At 41.2% G+C, this 13,311-nt stretch overlaps 1 protein-coding gene across 1 annotated transcript in view; it reads right to left on the reverse strand.

Annotated features, from left to right (window-relative positions):
* adgrb1a (adhesion G protein-coupled receptor B1a) overlaps nt 1-13,311 on the reverse strand; it is a 112,329-nt gene that overhangs the window by 52,963 nt on the left and 46,055 nt on the right. Inside the window, exon 17 of the mRNA XM_024268040.1 lies at nt 10,282-10,408. Within this exon, the coding sequence (XP_024123808.1) occupies nt 10,282-10,408 (127 nt within the window). The remainder of the gene's footprint in view (nt 1-10,281; nt 10,409-13,311) is intronic.

Consider the following 13,311-nt stretch of genomic DNA (forward strand, 5'->3'; position numbering starts at 1 on the left):
AGGGCAGTGTCTTAGGAACAAAAGGATGAAAGTCTTTTAATGGAAATAAAAGGTTTGTAGACACCATCAAATCAGAGTGAAATGAAGATGTGGTAGGCTAGTCCATTTTTTCCAAAACTTCATTTCTGCAACTCAAAATGCTTTTCAGTATCTTTTGTGGCCCCCACCAGCTTGTATGCATACTTGACAACGTGGCGGCATGCTCCTAATGAGACGACGGATGGTGTCTTGTGGCATTTCCTCCCAGATCTGTGTGAGGGCATCCCTGAGCTGTTGTACAGTCTGAGGAGCAACCTGGCGGCGCCTAATGGACCCAAACATAATGTCCCAGAGATGTTCTATTGGGTTTAAGTCAGGGGATGGTGAAGGCCATTCAATTGTTTCAATTCCTTCATCCTCCAGGTACTGCCTGCATACTCTTGCCACGTGAGGCCGGGCATTGTCGTGCATTAGGAGGAAACCAGGACCTACTGCACCAGCGTAGGGTCTGACAATGGGTTCAAGGATTTCATCTGGATACCTTATGGCAGTCAGAGCACCATTTCCTAGGCAGTAGAGGTCTGTGCGTCCCTCCATGGATATGCCTCCCCAGACCATCACTGACCCACCACCAAACCTGTCATGTTGAACCACGTTGCAGGCAGCATAACGTTCTCCTTGTCTTCTCCAGACTCTTTCACGTCTATCACAGGTGCTCAGGGTGAACCTGCTCTCGTCTGTGAAAAGTACAGGGCGCCAGTGGTGGACTTGCCAATTCTGGTGTTCTTGAGCAAATGCCAGTGGAGCTCCACGGTGCTGGGCAGTGAGCACAGGGCCCACTACAGGACGTGGGGCCCTCAGGCCACCTTCATGAAGTCTGTTCCTGATTGTTTGGGTTGAGACATTCACACCAGTGGCCCTCTGGAGGTCATTCTGTAGGGCACGAGCAGTGCTCAGCCTGTTCCTCCTTGCACAAAGGAGCAGGTATGGGTCCTGCTGAGGGGTTGAGGACCTTCTACGGCCCTGTCCAGCTCTCCCAGAATAACCAGCAGTCTCCTGAAATCTCCTCCATGTTCTGGAGATTGTGCTGGGAGACACATTAAACCTTCTTGCTGCAGCACGTGTGGATGTGCCATCCTGGAGAAGTTGGACAACCTGTTCAACTTCTGTAGGGTTAAGGAATCTCCTCATACTGCCAGTAGAGATAATTATCAAGCCAAAATCAGCACGAGTGGAAAACCAGCCAAAAAAGATCAAGAGGGAGAAACTTGAAATGACCTCCACATGTAACACCAGTCCTGTTTGAGGGTTTTCTAATTTTTGCCACTGAAGTGCACCTGTTGTTAATTCCATGGACACCAATACAGCTGAAATTGATTAACGAGGCCCTCAGCTGTTTAACCAACAAGAAAATTATCAGACAGGTTTAATTCAAATTATTCCAGGCCCAATAAAAAAATGTTCCTTTAATTTTTGTGAGCAGTATATATATATATATATATATATATATATATATATATATATGTATATACATATTATAAACATATTTTTGTATGTATGGTTTGAAGTATATTATATTTTATTACACATATTTTATTTGAACCTTTTAAAAACTAGCTTTTATTTTGCAATTTTGTCCTGTTTTTTTCCTTTTTACCAATACAAATATCTTACTGCACTGTGGCTCCAGAACTGTGAACCACATCTAATGGACTTTATGCACAGAGCTGTGTGACATATTTCCTGTTTCAAATAAGACCACTTATTTACTTCTTGTTGTGGCTAACTTTATTTATGGACTTAGCAAATCTCGGTGTACTTTCCCTGGTATTGTCTAATTTTCATTATTTCTTGCATTATGTTAGTTTGTCATAATGTGTATACTCAATGACATCCATAAGGTAAAGTTTGCTTTCCTGAAACACCAAATCCTCATACAGGAGGGGTTGAGAATGCCCTAGTTCTTGTAAAACTCAGCAAAAAGCATTAAGGATAAATGGTGCTGAGATTGAGCTCAATCAAATAAAAAAAATAATAATTTAACAGACTAACAATATTTAATAGGGTTTCAAACTTGACAATTTAGGGTTAACCGAGAACTAGTTTACCATCTATGAGCAGGTGCAAACCAATGTCTCTCTTAAGGAGCAGACACAGAGTTGCACAGAGTCTGCTTCATCAATTGAATCACCTAAAGACCAGCTCAGTGGTTTGATGCTAGAGTGTCCGCACTGAGACTGGAAGGTTGTGAGTTCAAATCCTGTCCGAGTTATACCAAAAACTCTAAAAATGCCTCCTTGCTTGACACTCAGCAATAAGGGGTTGAAACATTTAGAAACAAGAATGCATCTAAAACCTTTTAAATATGAGTAGCATAAACAATATGTTAAAAGATAAGAATTAGGAGTCTCCACAGTGGGTACTCACATTCCTGCATTTGGATGGTTTCATTAAGATTATGGTAACATGTCCCAAAATGCTCCAGCATGGTGACCTAAATTCAACTTTTTTGGCAAATTCAGCATGTGACTGCGCAGTGGGCTTTGCAATCAGGAGGGAGCAGTCACATTTTTACACGCCGCGTGGCAGCTACAGAAGTTTTATGAAAAAGTTACAATTTCACAGCGACCGAACCAATTTTCTGCATATTCATTGGCAGTCCAGTAACAGACAATTGAGTGAAAGAACGGTCTCCAGTCCTCAAAATCGTTTGATGATTGGCCAATTTCACACCGCCACCTTCCAGCCACCCCCCTGCCCCTGTGCTGCCGTCCCACTGATACCATCCAATCGTAAGGTAGTAGCGCAGGCACTCAATAAGGGCTGTTGACATGGGCCGGGGGCCTGGCGATGACACCAATCTAGCAATCCTGGCCACTGACGGTCCTGCATACAAATGGATAAATGGAATGGATGCTCAACAAAACTCAGACCCTTCATCCGATGAAGACTCCTGCTTTGGTTAGACTGCTTGGAATTTTCTTTTTCTTGGGTGCCGGGGCTTTGCCCTTGCTGAGTTTCTTGGGAGAAATATTGTCTAAAAATGTGTAAATTTATAAATTGACAAGATGTGTGCCCAAAATCTGAGTTATGAATGATGTGATTCCGAATTAACCAGTTTTTATATACCCCGGGTTACCAGAAAGCTGGTGGCTGAAATGGCGTCATCCTCACCTGACAGACTGATGTCCCTTGTCTTTATTTCTGAACACGCCAACAATTTTGAAAAAAATTGGGCGGGGGCATAAAAATCTTGGAGATTCTGCCGATGCCTCCCCATTGTGAGGTGGGAGTATAAGGGGAACAGAACTAGACGGTGGTGAATGTGAAAGGCCTCTCCTGTTGGGATCTGAAAGACTAACTATACAGTTACTCTTAGTTCAGGTTAACCTGCTTCTGCCTCTGTGTGTTGGTAAGTTTGGGCTTGTATTTGGTGTTTAGCAAAGATTCTCTCAAGTTTTTTAAAAAAAAAAAAGTGGTCACGCTACTACAGAAAGTCATTACTTACATTACAAAGAATTGAATGACAATGTTCTGATTTCTGTCTTGGACACTGTCTGTATTCATTCCATGTTTGAGATGTTGCCTTATTGAAGGGCCCACACAGCTCTGTTCAGGGGCCTCCTATAAACTGACTCCACACGCCGTCATTGTTGGTGTTTGGAAAAGTTGACGTGTCTTTTGACCGTCTTTTTCTCCTCTGAGTCACTCCTATATAAAAACATCTCTACAAATAAGCTGTAATTCAGAAAAGGAACCGGATGTGGTGATAAAAAGTCCCAATGTGTCTTCTGTAGTAAGGCTCCTTACAACTGTGACAGATACATCACCCTGGGAGATGTTTTTGGAAGCAGCTGCTATGCTCTGCCTGTTCACAGGCTGGAGCGGGACACCAGGCCCACTGTTTACTCTCCTGCTCGTATTTGTGATTTCCCACTGCCTCGGGTACGGGCTGGCTTCCTGCCTCAGCCACAAATGTAACATCCTGTTTGCTTGATGCCATATCACTGATGAACGAATTCCTCTCTTTATGTATTTCTGGTGGGGGCGTCTCTTTGAGGAAACAGCAGAGAATATGGTGAAGTCCCACTGGAAACTCACAACTGCCAGGAAGCCGCATTTTGGAGTGTCAATGCCTCATTACCAAGAACACACGTTCTAGGGCTGCCAAAATTAGTCGACTAATCGATGACTAATCGACTATTAAAATAGTCGACGACTAATTTAATAATCAATTGGTCGTTACTTTATATTATATGGACTCAGAGTGTAGTAAAGTTGAACAAAGTTGTGAGCTTTCAGCACCAAAAAATGCACTTTTTGTGTGAATGTAATCACACTTTCAGGGATTTTAGCAATCTTGGTATCAAAATGTTCAACTTCTTCAGGACATTACTGCTTGTACGTTTGATATTCATAAATTTGATCATTTTTAAAACGCAGCTGGGGCCACCACGGAAACTGTGGACAAACCCATATGGAGCCTACATTTTCAGCACTTTTAAACCATATGGGGCCCACTTTGACTTGCTGGCTTGGTATTGAGCAAAATATGCCCCATAGGAAATCAATAAAAAAAAGTCTTCAAATGGAAACATTTTAAGTAGATTAGCAACAAGCCTTTAAATATATTTAAGGGCTATGTTTTTCTATTTTATAGTACCGTATTTTGCGGACTATAAGTCGTACTTTTTTTCATAGATTTTCCAAGGTTTTGTTAGACATAAATAGGCTCATATATTTGTCATTTTCCCCACTTAAACCAGTTTCCTTTTGGCGGTTGTTTCCCAATGACAACCACTAGAGGGCACTGTAGGTTTTGTATCAGTATCTACTGCTGTCAGCTGACAGAAACGCGGAAGAAGAAGTTACGTTCAAAACAAGCGTTCCTGATAATCTAATCATTCTCCTCATGGATGTTATGATGTTTTTCTCATTTGCATCAAGACATTATTATTATTGTTTTTATTTTTCACTTCCTGGGCTAATGCGGGACAACAAGCCATCAAACTGGATTATAAACAGACAGAAGAGCAGCTAAAAACTGTCATTCAGATGCAGCTCCTGCAGGCTAGAAGGTGACGATCTCCGTAAGAAAAAGACATAAACTGCTGTCCCGAACCCAGAATGGAGAGATGATTATAGAGGCTTTTGTGGAGTTCTTTAAAATAAATAACTTAACCTCTCAACATCATCCGTATCTTCTGTGTATTTTAAACAAGATAAACAGCCAAAGCCTCCATCATGTAGCGATGAGGCTAAAACTTCAGACAGCTTCTCCAATGAGAGTGTCTAGTTTATGAACACATTTTTGGACAAGCATTGAGCATTAAATTAGACGCACATCAAAAGATTCAGCAGACTCGAATTTGAAGCATGAATCACATTTGATGTCAAGTGCAACGTTACGTCGGGCTTGTTGAATTTGTTCATAAATGTTGGACTATTCTCTTAAAAGTACGACTTATACTCCGGAGCAACTTATATATGTTTTTTTCTTCTTCATTATGCATTTTTTGGCTACTGCGACTTATAGTCCGGAAAATACGGTAATTTTCCCCAAAAATTGAATTTATCTAATATTTTAGCAATATGCAAACATTTTTGGCTAATTTGCTAACTACTGAGGTGCTTTAGGCGAATGTAGAGTTTAGCTTCTATTTAGCAACATGCTAGCATTTTTGGCTAATTTGTTAACTACTGTGGTTTTTAGGCTATTTCAGAGTTTAGCTAATATTGTAGCAACAAGCTAACGTTTATATCTAATTTGTCATCTACTGAGGTTATTTTAGGCTAATGTAGAGTTTAGCTTCTATTTTAGCATCATGCTTACATTTTTGGCTAATTTGACATCTATGCTAATTTAGAGTTTAGACAGTATTTTAGCAACATGGTAATATTTTGACTAATTTGTTATCTACTGTGGTTTTTAGGCTAATTCAGAGTTTAGCTAATATTGTAGCAACAAGCTAACGTTTATATCTAATTTGTCATCTACTGAGGTTATTTTAGGCTAATGTAGAGTTTAGCTTCTATTTTAGCAACATGTGGATATTTTTGACTAATTCAGTTTATGCAGAATTTTAGGTTACTTTGGAGTTCATGTAGTATTTAAGCAACGGTTTTTTTGGCTAATTTGACATCTACTAAGATGTTTGGGCTAACTTGGAGCCTTGTTCATACACTAAATATTTAGCGAAATTGGCATTCATTAAGGATTCATTAAAAGTTCAATAAACTCACCTTAATTGTCTTTATCTTTAGTAAGTTTAAAGCTAATGATGGTTAAGATGTGTGTTTTACACATACTTTGTCCATGACCCGATTAGTCAACTAATCAGAAAAATTAATAGGTGATCAGTTGATTTTTAAAATAATTGCTTGTGGCAGCACTATTAACAACAACCACAACATACCGTGGCCTCCAGCCGCACAAACCTCAGTTAGGCCTGTAAGCATTTTTGTTACTGTCCGAGTACAAGCTAAGGATTTAAAAAGGGTTGTGAGTGAATGGACAGGATCCTGATGGCAAATCAGCAGAAAAAGGAAGAAAAAGGGCCTATGAACACAATCAGTACAGGCAGTAAACTAAAGCAGGAACGTTCGGCCGTCACTGCATTTGTCACCATTTTTGCCTCAGTGTCTGCAGAACAGGAAATTGTGTTAAATGAAAAGAATAGTGTACATCAAAAAAAACAAAAGAGACACCCAGCAGAAGGAAAAAAAAACACACAATGCACTATAAGAATGAAGGGGGAAAGAGCAGGAGGAGGAAGAGGATGGGGGAGTATGAGGCTGGGGTGTTTGTCATTCTGGAGCGGTAAGAGTCTAGCTGCAGACGGAGTGGAGGGGCCATTTAGGAGGAACTGTGTCTTGCTGTCAGAGTAATTAGCATGGGGGCTGTGGCTGTATAGGAAAGTAATAGAACATGGGGGATGGGCGAAAAGAACAACTTCCTTCATTTGAAGCAAAAGGTTAAAGGTTTGTCATGGAGAGCCATTTGTACAGGTGGACATCAGAGCTCATCAATGGCCGGATTTCGTCCATTCATGTGACCATCCAGACTTCACAGTGTCAGTAGGATGTTGCGGCGCATCTTCATTACTCGGTTGTATTAGCGTGCAGATATTCCTCAAAACTGCATTCTAGCGGTCAGCACAAATACTGGCATTCAGCTTGAAAAGAGCAGCTGAGGAATAAAAACTTTACTTTTGACCTGAAAGACAGAAAATGGTAACAGAGCAGAGTGGAAGAAATACAGAATCTCAGCAGATTCAGTTTTCTGATTTTTTAGTGCCAGAGTCAGATCTGAACAAGGAGGGTCAACGGTCCTTAAAGGGACGGATTTCACTGCAAAGTGAACACATCAGCCATCGCCATTCTGTCTCTATGGAAGAAACACCGTTCTCAAGAAGACGTCTGTCTCTGATAAGCACTGGCTGCCAAATCTTTGGGAGAAACGTTGGGGCTACTAAAGTTAAAGTCAAAGTCCAACTATTTCTCACATACACCTAGGTGTGTGAATGGATTTCAACACAAAGTCTCGCATCTAAGAATTCCTGCTCATTTGGCTGGGTGCAGGACTGAACACAGGAAACCTGGGTTCACCTGTAATGAGCTTAATCCAGTGTGGGTTCTTGGGCAAGGCCCTACACGCTGATGTCTAAACCCAATCGGAATTCTTCCCTTCTCCCTTCCCCTTTATTTGTGTGTGTCCAGGAAATGTATTTATTAAATCCGACCCTCCAAACGGAGGGATATAAAGTCCTCCCCCGCGAGGTTAAACTGCATCGGGCTGACAAGCGCTTTTCTTTACGTGGATGCGCACTGAACCACAGACATTTACATTTAAATGCAAGTAATGACTTCCTGTAGTAGCGTGACCTTTATAAAGTTATAAAACCATTGTTGTTGTGTATATTCAAGCGCTGAAAGCTCCACGCTAACGCTAGTGGACCGTCAATTATTGGTGATGTCATTGACAAAGTGACGTCCGAAATATGAGCCAATTTTTTCATAACTCTCCTTTTGGAGGACTAAATGAAGGGGAAGGGAGAAGGGAAGAATTCAGATTGAGCCTTACTATGCCTTGAATTCACAGAAGATCCGGCGTAAAAGTCTGCCAAACCACCTGTGTGAATCAATGAAGACTGATTTGCTGTGGGAACCCCTGACAGGATAAGCCGAAAGGGGAACTTCTAAGAATTCGGTAAGGCTTTATAATAAAATTCCTTAATAAACTACTTATAAGACATTAACAAGCATTAGTAATGTGGTATTAAGGTGCTTATAAATACATGTATTTGTAAATGTCTTACAATTGTCTTACAAGTGTAAATATACTGCTAATAAAAACATTAAAAGATTAATTGATAAACTACTTGGCATACAAATGTAAATAAATGTATTAATAAGCACAATATATATATATAATACTTGTTAATGTCTTATTAGTATTAATGAATCTTTTAATAACTTTATAACCAATTTATTTGCACACGTAAGTCGTTTGTAAGACATTTACAAATGCTAATTAATGTATGTAGGTAGCTTAACACCACATTACTAATGCTTGTTTATGTATTATAAGTAGTTCATTGAAGAACCTATTTATAGTGTTAGTAAGAATTCCTGTGTTTACAGCGTGATCATCTGCCATGCATTAGTCCATCTTAACATGAGTGGTTCCCATTGACAGTATATGAGAACTGGATTGAGTGACTTCTTCCCCATCACGTTCAATGAAGTACCTGCTGGCTCCCAGAAGCCAAAATCCCACAGACTTATAAAGAAAAAAGAGTTATTGCTTAGTTATTCTATTAGAATAACCATCCTTGCTCTGATACCTTTTCTCTAACATGTTCGTAACAATCCTTATTTTTTACATAATATTTTTTCTGTAATGCAAGTTATTTGAGTTACAAGCAGACCAATCAGATGCCTCAATAAAACTATGCGGTCCACATCCAAAGTTCAAAGCATTTGACAGATTTTGTGTAGCCTGATTTCAAGTGGTAGAGGTGTGGCCTTCCAACAAGCTCACTGATGACTGGAGAGAGACTGCCATAGAAATGTTGACCCAGACTGACGGAACAATCACTGATTATTGAAAAATTCCCGGTTCCAACATGGTGGCATTTGTATCGTGAAAAAATGCTGCTGAATTGATTTCATTTGGTTAGAGCCGGAAGTAAACCATTCTCTATGAGTAACATTACATTGCCTCACTCCAGTTCTCATATACAGTCAGAGGGACCTCAACCCTTACAGTGCCTTTCAACCTCCCATCTGCGGAAGGTATGTAAATGAACAAAATGAAAATTGATGGAGGACACACACGTGATATACACACGTTTGGTCCCAGATTTCAGGGTAATTATTGAGAGTTGGCGTGGGAATGATGAAAATGCTCAATCTACTTTTGGATTCCAAGCGTCTGCAGGAATCCAAAAACATTCAGCTTCAACGTCATCGTCTTCAGGCATGGATGGTCTGCTGGGCCCAACAGGCAGCAGGGCAGTCGGCCTGCTGCTTCCTGTGTCTTTAAGAAACCCCTGTTGCCAGTGCTGTTGCCATGGCAACAACTGCACAAATGGTTTCTGAGGCAATTTTCAATCTAATAATAACTAATTGCACAAATGAAAATTCCACATGAAGACGCTGCCATGTGCCAGATGAAAGTGAGGCATTTCTATGTGGCGCATCGTCTGCCTGCTGGCTGTGTCCGGCGACAGCATCAGCGTTGTGCTCGCCATCATGCTGGTGTGAAAACCAATGCTTAAACAGATGCTAACCTGCAGATGCATGACCTTCTTGAGGGGACATGGTAACCATAGTGACGGCACAGACCAGCTAATATTTACAAGTGCACTGTAAGGAGCATCCATAGCTGGTGTAACATGAAACATTTGAGAAGATGTGGAGGTGGTGATGGGGTGGGGGTTGGGGGGGTACAGTATGTCCATCAGCTGGCTCTGAAATCACATTCACACGTCAAGTGTGAACATATGAGGCAGCTGCGTGTGCAGATGGAGAACACGCCGACACAAAGGAAGAGCAGAGCGGGAGCTGGAAGCCTGCATGAACCCCCAGCATCATGGCTTTGGCATGTCGGGACCGAGAGAAGACGAGAAGGGAAGGGAAGGGGGAGGGAAAGGCGGGAGAGGGAGGGAGGGAGGATCTGTTGATATGTCAGACACTGACGCCCTTCGGCGAAAAATGAAAGAAAGAAAGAAGGCTGATGCATAAAGCCCACAAAACACCTTTAACGTCAAGGAAGGAAAGGGAGGCGGGCACACTTACCATCTCTGGATTTAGCCGTGCTAAAATGGCGAAGGTGGACAGTCTGTCACACACGCACTTGGTTCGGAATGAGTCGACAAGCACGGCTTTGCAGCCTTTGGCAGACCAGGATCCGAGCAGAGAGGAGCTGCGCACACATTCACACGCACGCAGGCAGGCAGGCAGGAGGGCAGGCACGCAGGCGCACACACACGCACACAAAGAGAAAAGGGATGCGGTGAATGAAGACAGTTCCAGCCAAAGGAGGAAGAGAGCGGGTCAGATCCGCAACGATGTCTGCCTTTTATTCCATTTTACATCTCCGCGTCTGCAGCACAGAGGGTGCAGAGAGCGACGCGTCCGCGCGCGCTCTGCCCGTCTGCATGAACGCACTGCAGCGCCCGCATCAACCCGCACGCCGCTCTATCAGCAGCATCCGTATTCACATTAGCCTATTAATAATGTCACGGAGGCAAAAGATTCCACAATGCATACTAAGCAAGAATTATGCAAAAGTCATGGATTCCTCTGATGTCTTTAAGTTTACATCCAAGAAAGGGGGGTTTCTCAACATTTTTAAGAAGTACTCTACAACAATATTCTACAAAATTGACATATATATATATATGTGTGTGTGTTTTTATATATATGTGTGGGTGTGTGTGTGTGTGTGTATACATGATGTTAATTTATTAAAATAGAAGATCAGTTTTGTCCAAAAACTAGAAATAAATTCCATATTATCGCCTGAATTTAATAAAAAATCACAGAATATTAAAAAATCTTAAAGTTTATTCTAGACAGAGTTTTATTATGCTGATCTCACAGCTGCATGGCAGGATGCCTGAGCGCAATTATTAAATATTAACAAATTATTAATCACGCATGTTAACACGTCAACATTCACAGCCCTAACACACACACACACACATATATATATATATATAATTTTTTCACACTCCATACTTGATATCTGCCATGTGTCCCTCCCCTTCAGCGTTCTACATAATTTTTTTAATGTACTTTTCCATCTGTAGTAACAGTCCACAAAAGCTAAAGACATTGCATGTATCAGTAACTGCTCACAGTCTGTCATGTCACAACAGACATTCAGCTCAATTGTTACGGCAAAGCGGGTAGAAGGCACTGAAACCCAAACTTAGCAGTAATGACAGGCAGACGGACGGAGAGCTGCTGCTGCTGATCTTCTTGTTATCGATTTCAGACTGAAGTGTGTTGAAGTCACAGCCTCACAGCTCTTATCAACATGATAAGGACGCCTCCTTGGATTCCAATTTCTTTCCAAAATATTAACTCATTAATCATAGCTGCTGTCCAAGATAGATTTTAATTTTGCACGGAACAGGCTTCCATCAGCCCCCAGCTCAATACCCCAACAACAGAAGATTGGATGCTTCGTCCTTGCTTTGTCTCTGTCCTGTTTTTACTCCTAATTTCTTCCCTTTGTGCCTCTAAAGTGTCACTTCTAGGGAGAAATCTGCTCAAACACAACAAAATGTTCAACAAATTCTTTCAACAAAAATCAATACTTAAGTTATTAAAGGGCCTATACCATAAAAAAACTTTTTGAGATTTCTAGTGCATTATAATGTTCCCTTATCACTATAAACAACCCCAAGGGGATATTTTGATCCATTGGTGCATTGCTGAATAATGATATAAAAACCTGCACTCTGAGTACCAGCCCCTCTTAACCCACCAGAACGAGCACGTTCTCACAAGCTGATGTCACAAAACGAGAAAAAGCCCGTTTCAGGAAGAGTGTGCACTGTCAGGACTACCACACTAACACACACTTACTTTCTTAGCGGAGTTAACAGTGATTGACAAAATGCTTTAATTTTAAATGCAAAATATTATATCTTCCAATTGTGCCCCGTATCCAATATGATATCCGACAGGTGTAACAGGTGTACATTGCTTTAGACGCCAGTCTCTAACAGTGACCTGGCTCCTTTAATGTCGTTATGATTTACGCAGTTCTACTGAAACTGAAAGAAGCTGCTGCGATCGGTTCCTCATTTTGGTGCTTAGTTTCAGTAAAGATCCATTTGTCTTAGGACACGTCAATCACTTCTACTCTGTTCAGTACTTTAAAGTTCTATAGGATGTCTGGCTGGATTTCACAGCAGGTTATAGAAGTTTGACAGGTCGCTGCGTCGCATCATCCAATCAGGAACTTAGCTTTGGGCATGTAATGTTTTCAATGACCCGATCAGCAGGTAAAATACTAATCCAATACGAGTATTTTGTCCTGTCGCAGTGCGGCGGTTCTCTGGCTGCTGCCAGCTTCCCGGACTTCAGCGGAGCTCGCTAGCTCAATACGCCTGCAGACAGACAGCTGCTGCGGGGAGCAGCAGCAGCCTGATCGGGTCTCCTGAACTCTGACATTTTATTTATTTTTGTTGAGGCAATAATAAAAAGACTTAACCATGCATCGATATGTGACGACTTAGAAATGAAAATGTGTTTATTTGGGAAAATGTAGGCATTATTTTTTATTACTGAAGCACCGTAATTGGCATCGATTAGGAACAGAAACCGAAACCAAAGAACCGCTTTGGCACCGGAACTGAATAAAACCCAATCTGTGCTAAACCCTATTTTTGACATGTCTGTGTGGCATTTTTATTATGAAAGACAACAAAGAAATCATTTCATTTTAGCATTTTCAAGTATTTTTTCTTTTAAATCAATCAAACTGTCTTGGAGAGACTCTGAACTTTGAAGACTTTGAATGAATGATCTTCTTTCCATCAACAGCTCTGCTGCACATGCACTAAACCCTCATCTGTTCCTAGTGTCTAGTTCAGGTTCTGGAGTATGGAAGCCCAAACTGTTCATAATTATATAAATAAATACAACATTATTTAATCAAGCAACACTCCAATAAAAGTCTTTTCAATAAATAATTGACCATTTAACTATGACATGTATTTCATTTTCCCCAGTGGGCCCACCACCTGCAGGGGAGCTCTGAAGGGGCCGGTGCATTGTGGTTTGGGTGGCAGTCGAAGGCGAGTGCCTCGG

This window comes from Oryzias melastigma, linkage group LG16 (assembly GCF_002922805.2).
Source record: "Oryzias melastigma strain HK-1 linkage group LG16, ASM292280v2, whole genome shotgun sequence".
Lineage (NCBI taxonomy): Eukaryota > Metazoa > Chordata > Actinopteri > Beloniformes > Adrianichthyidae > Oryzias > Oryzias melastigma.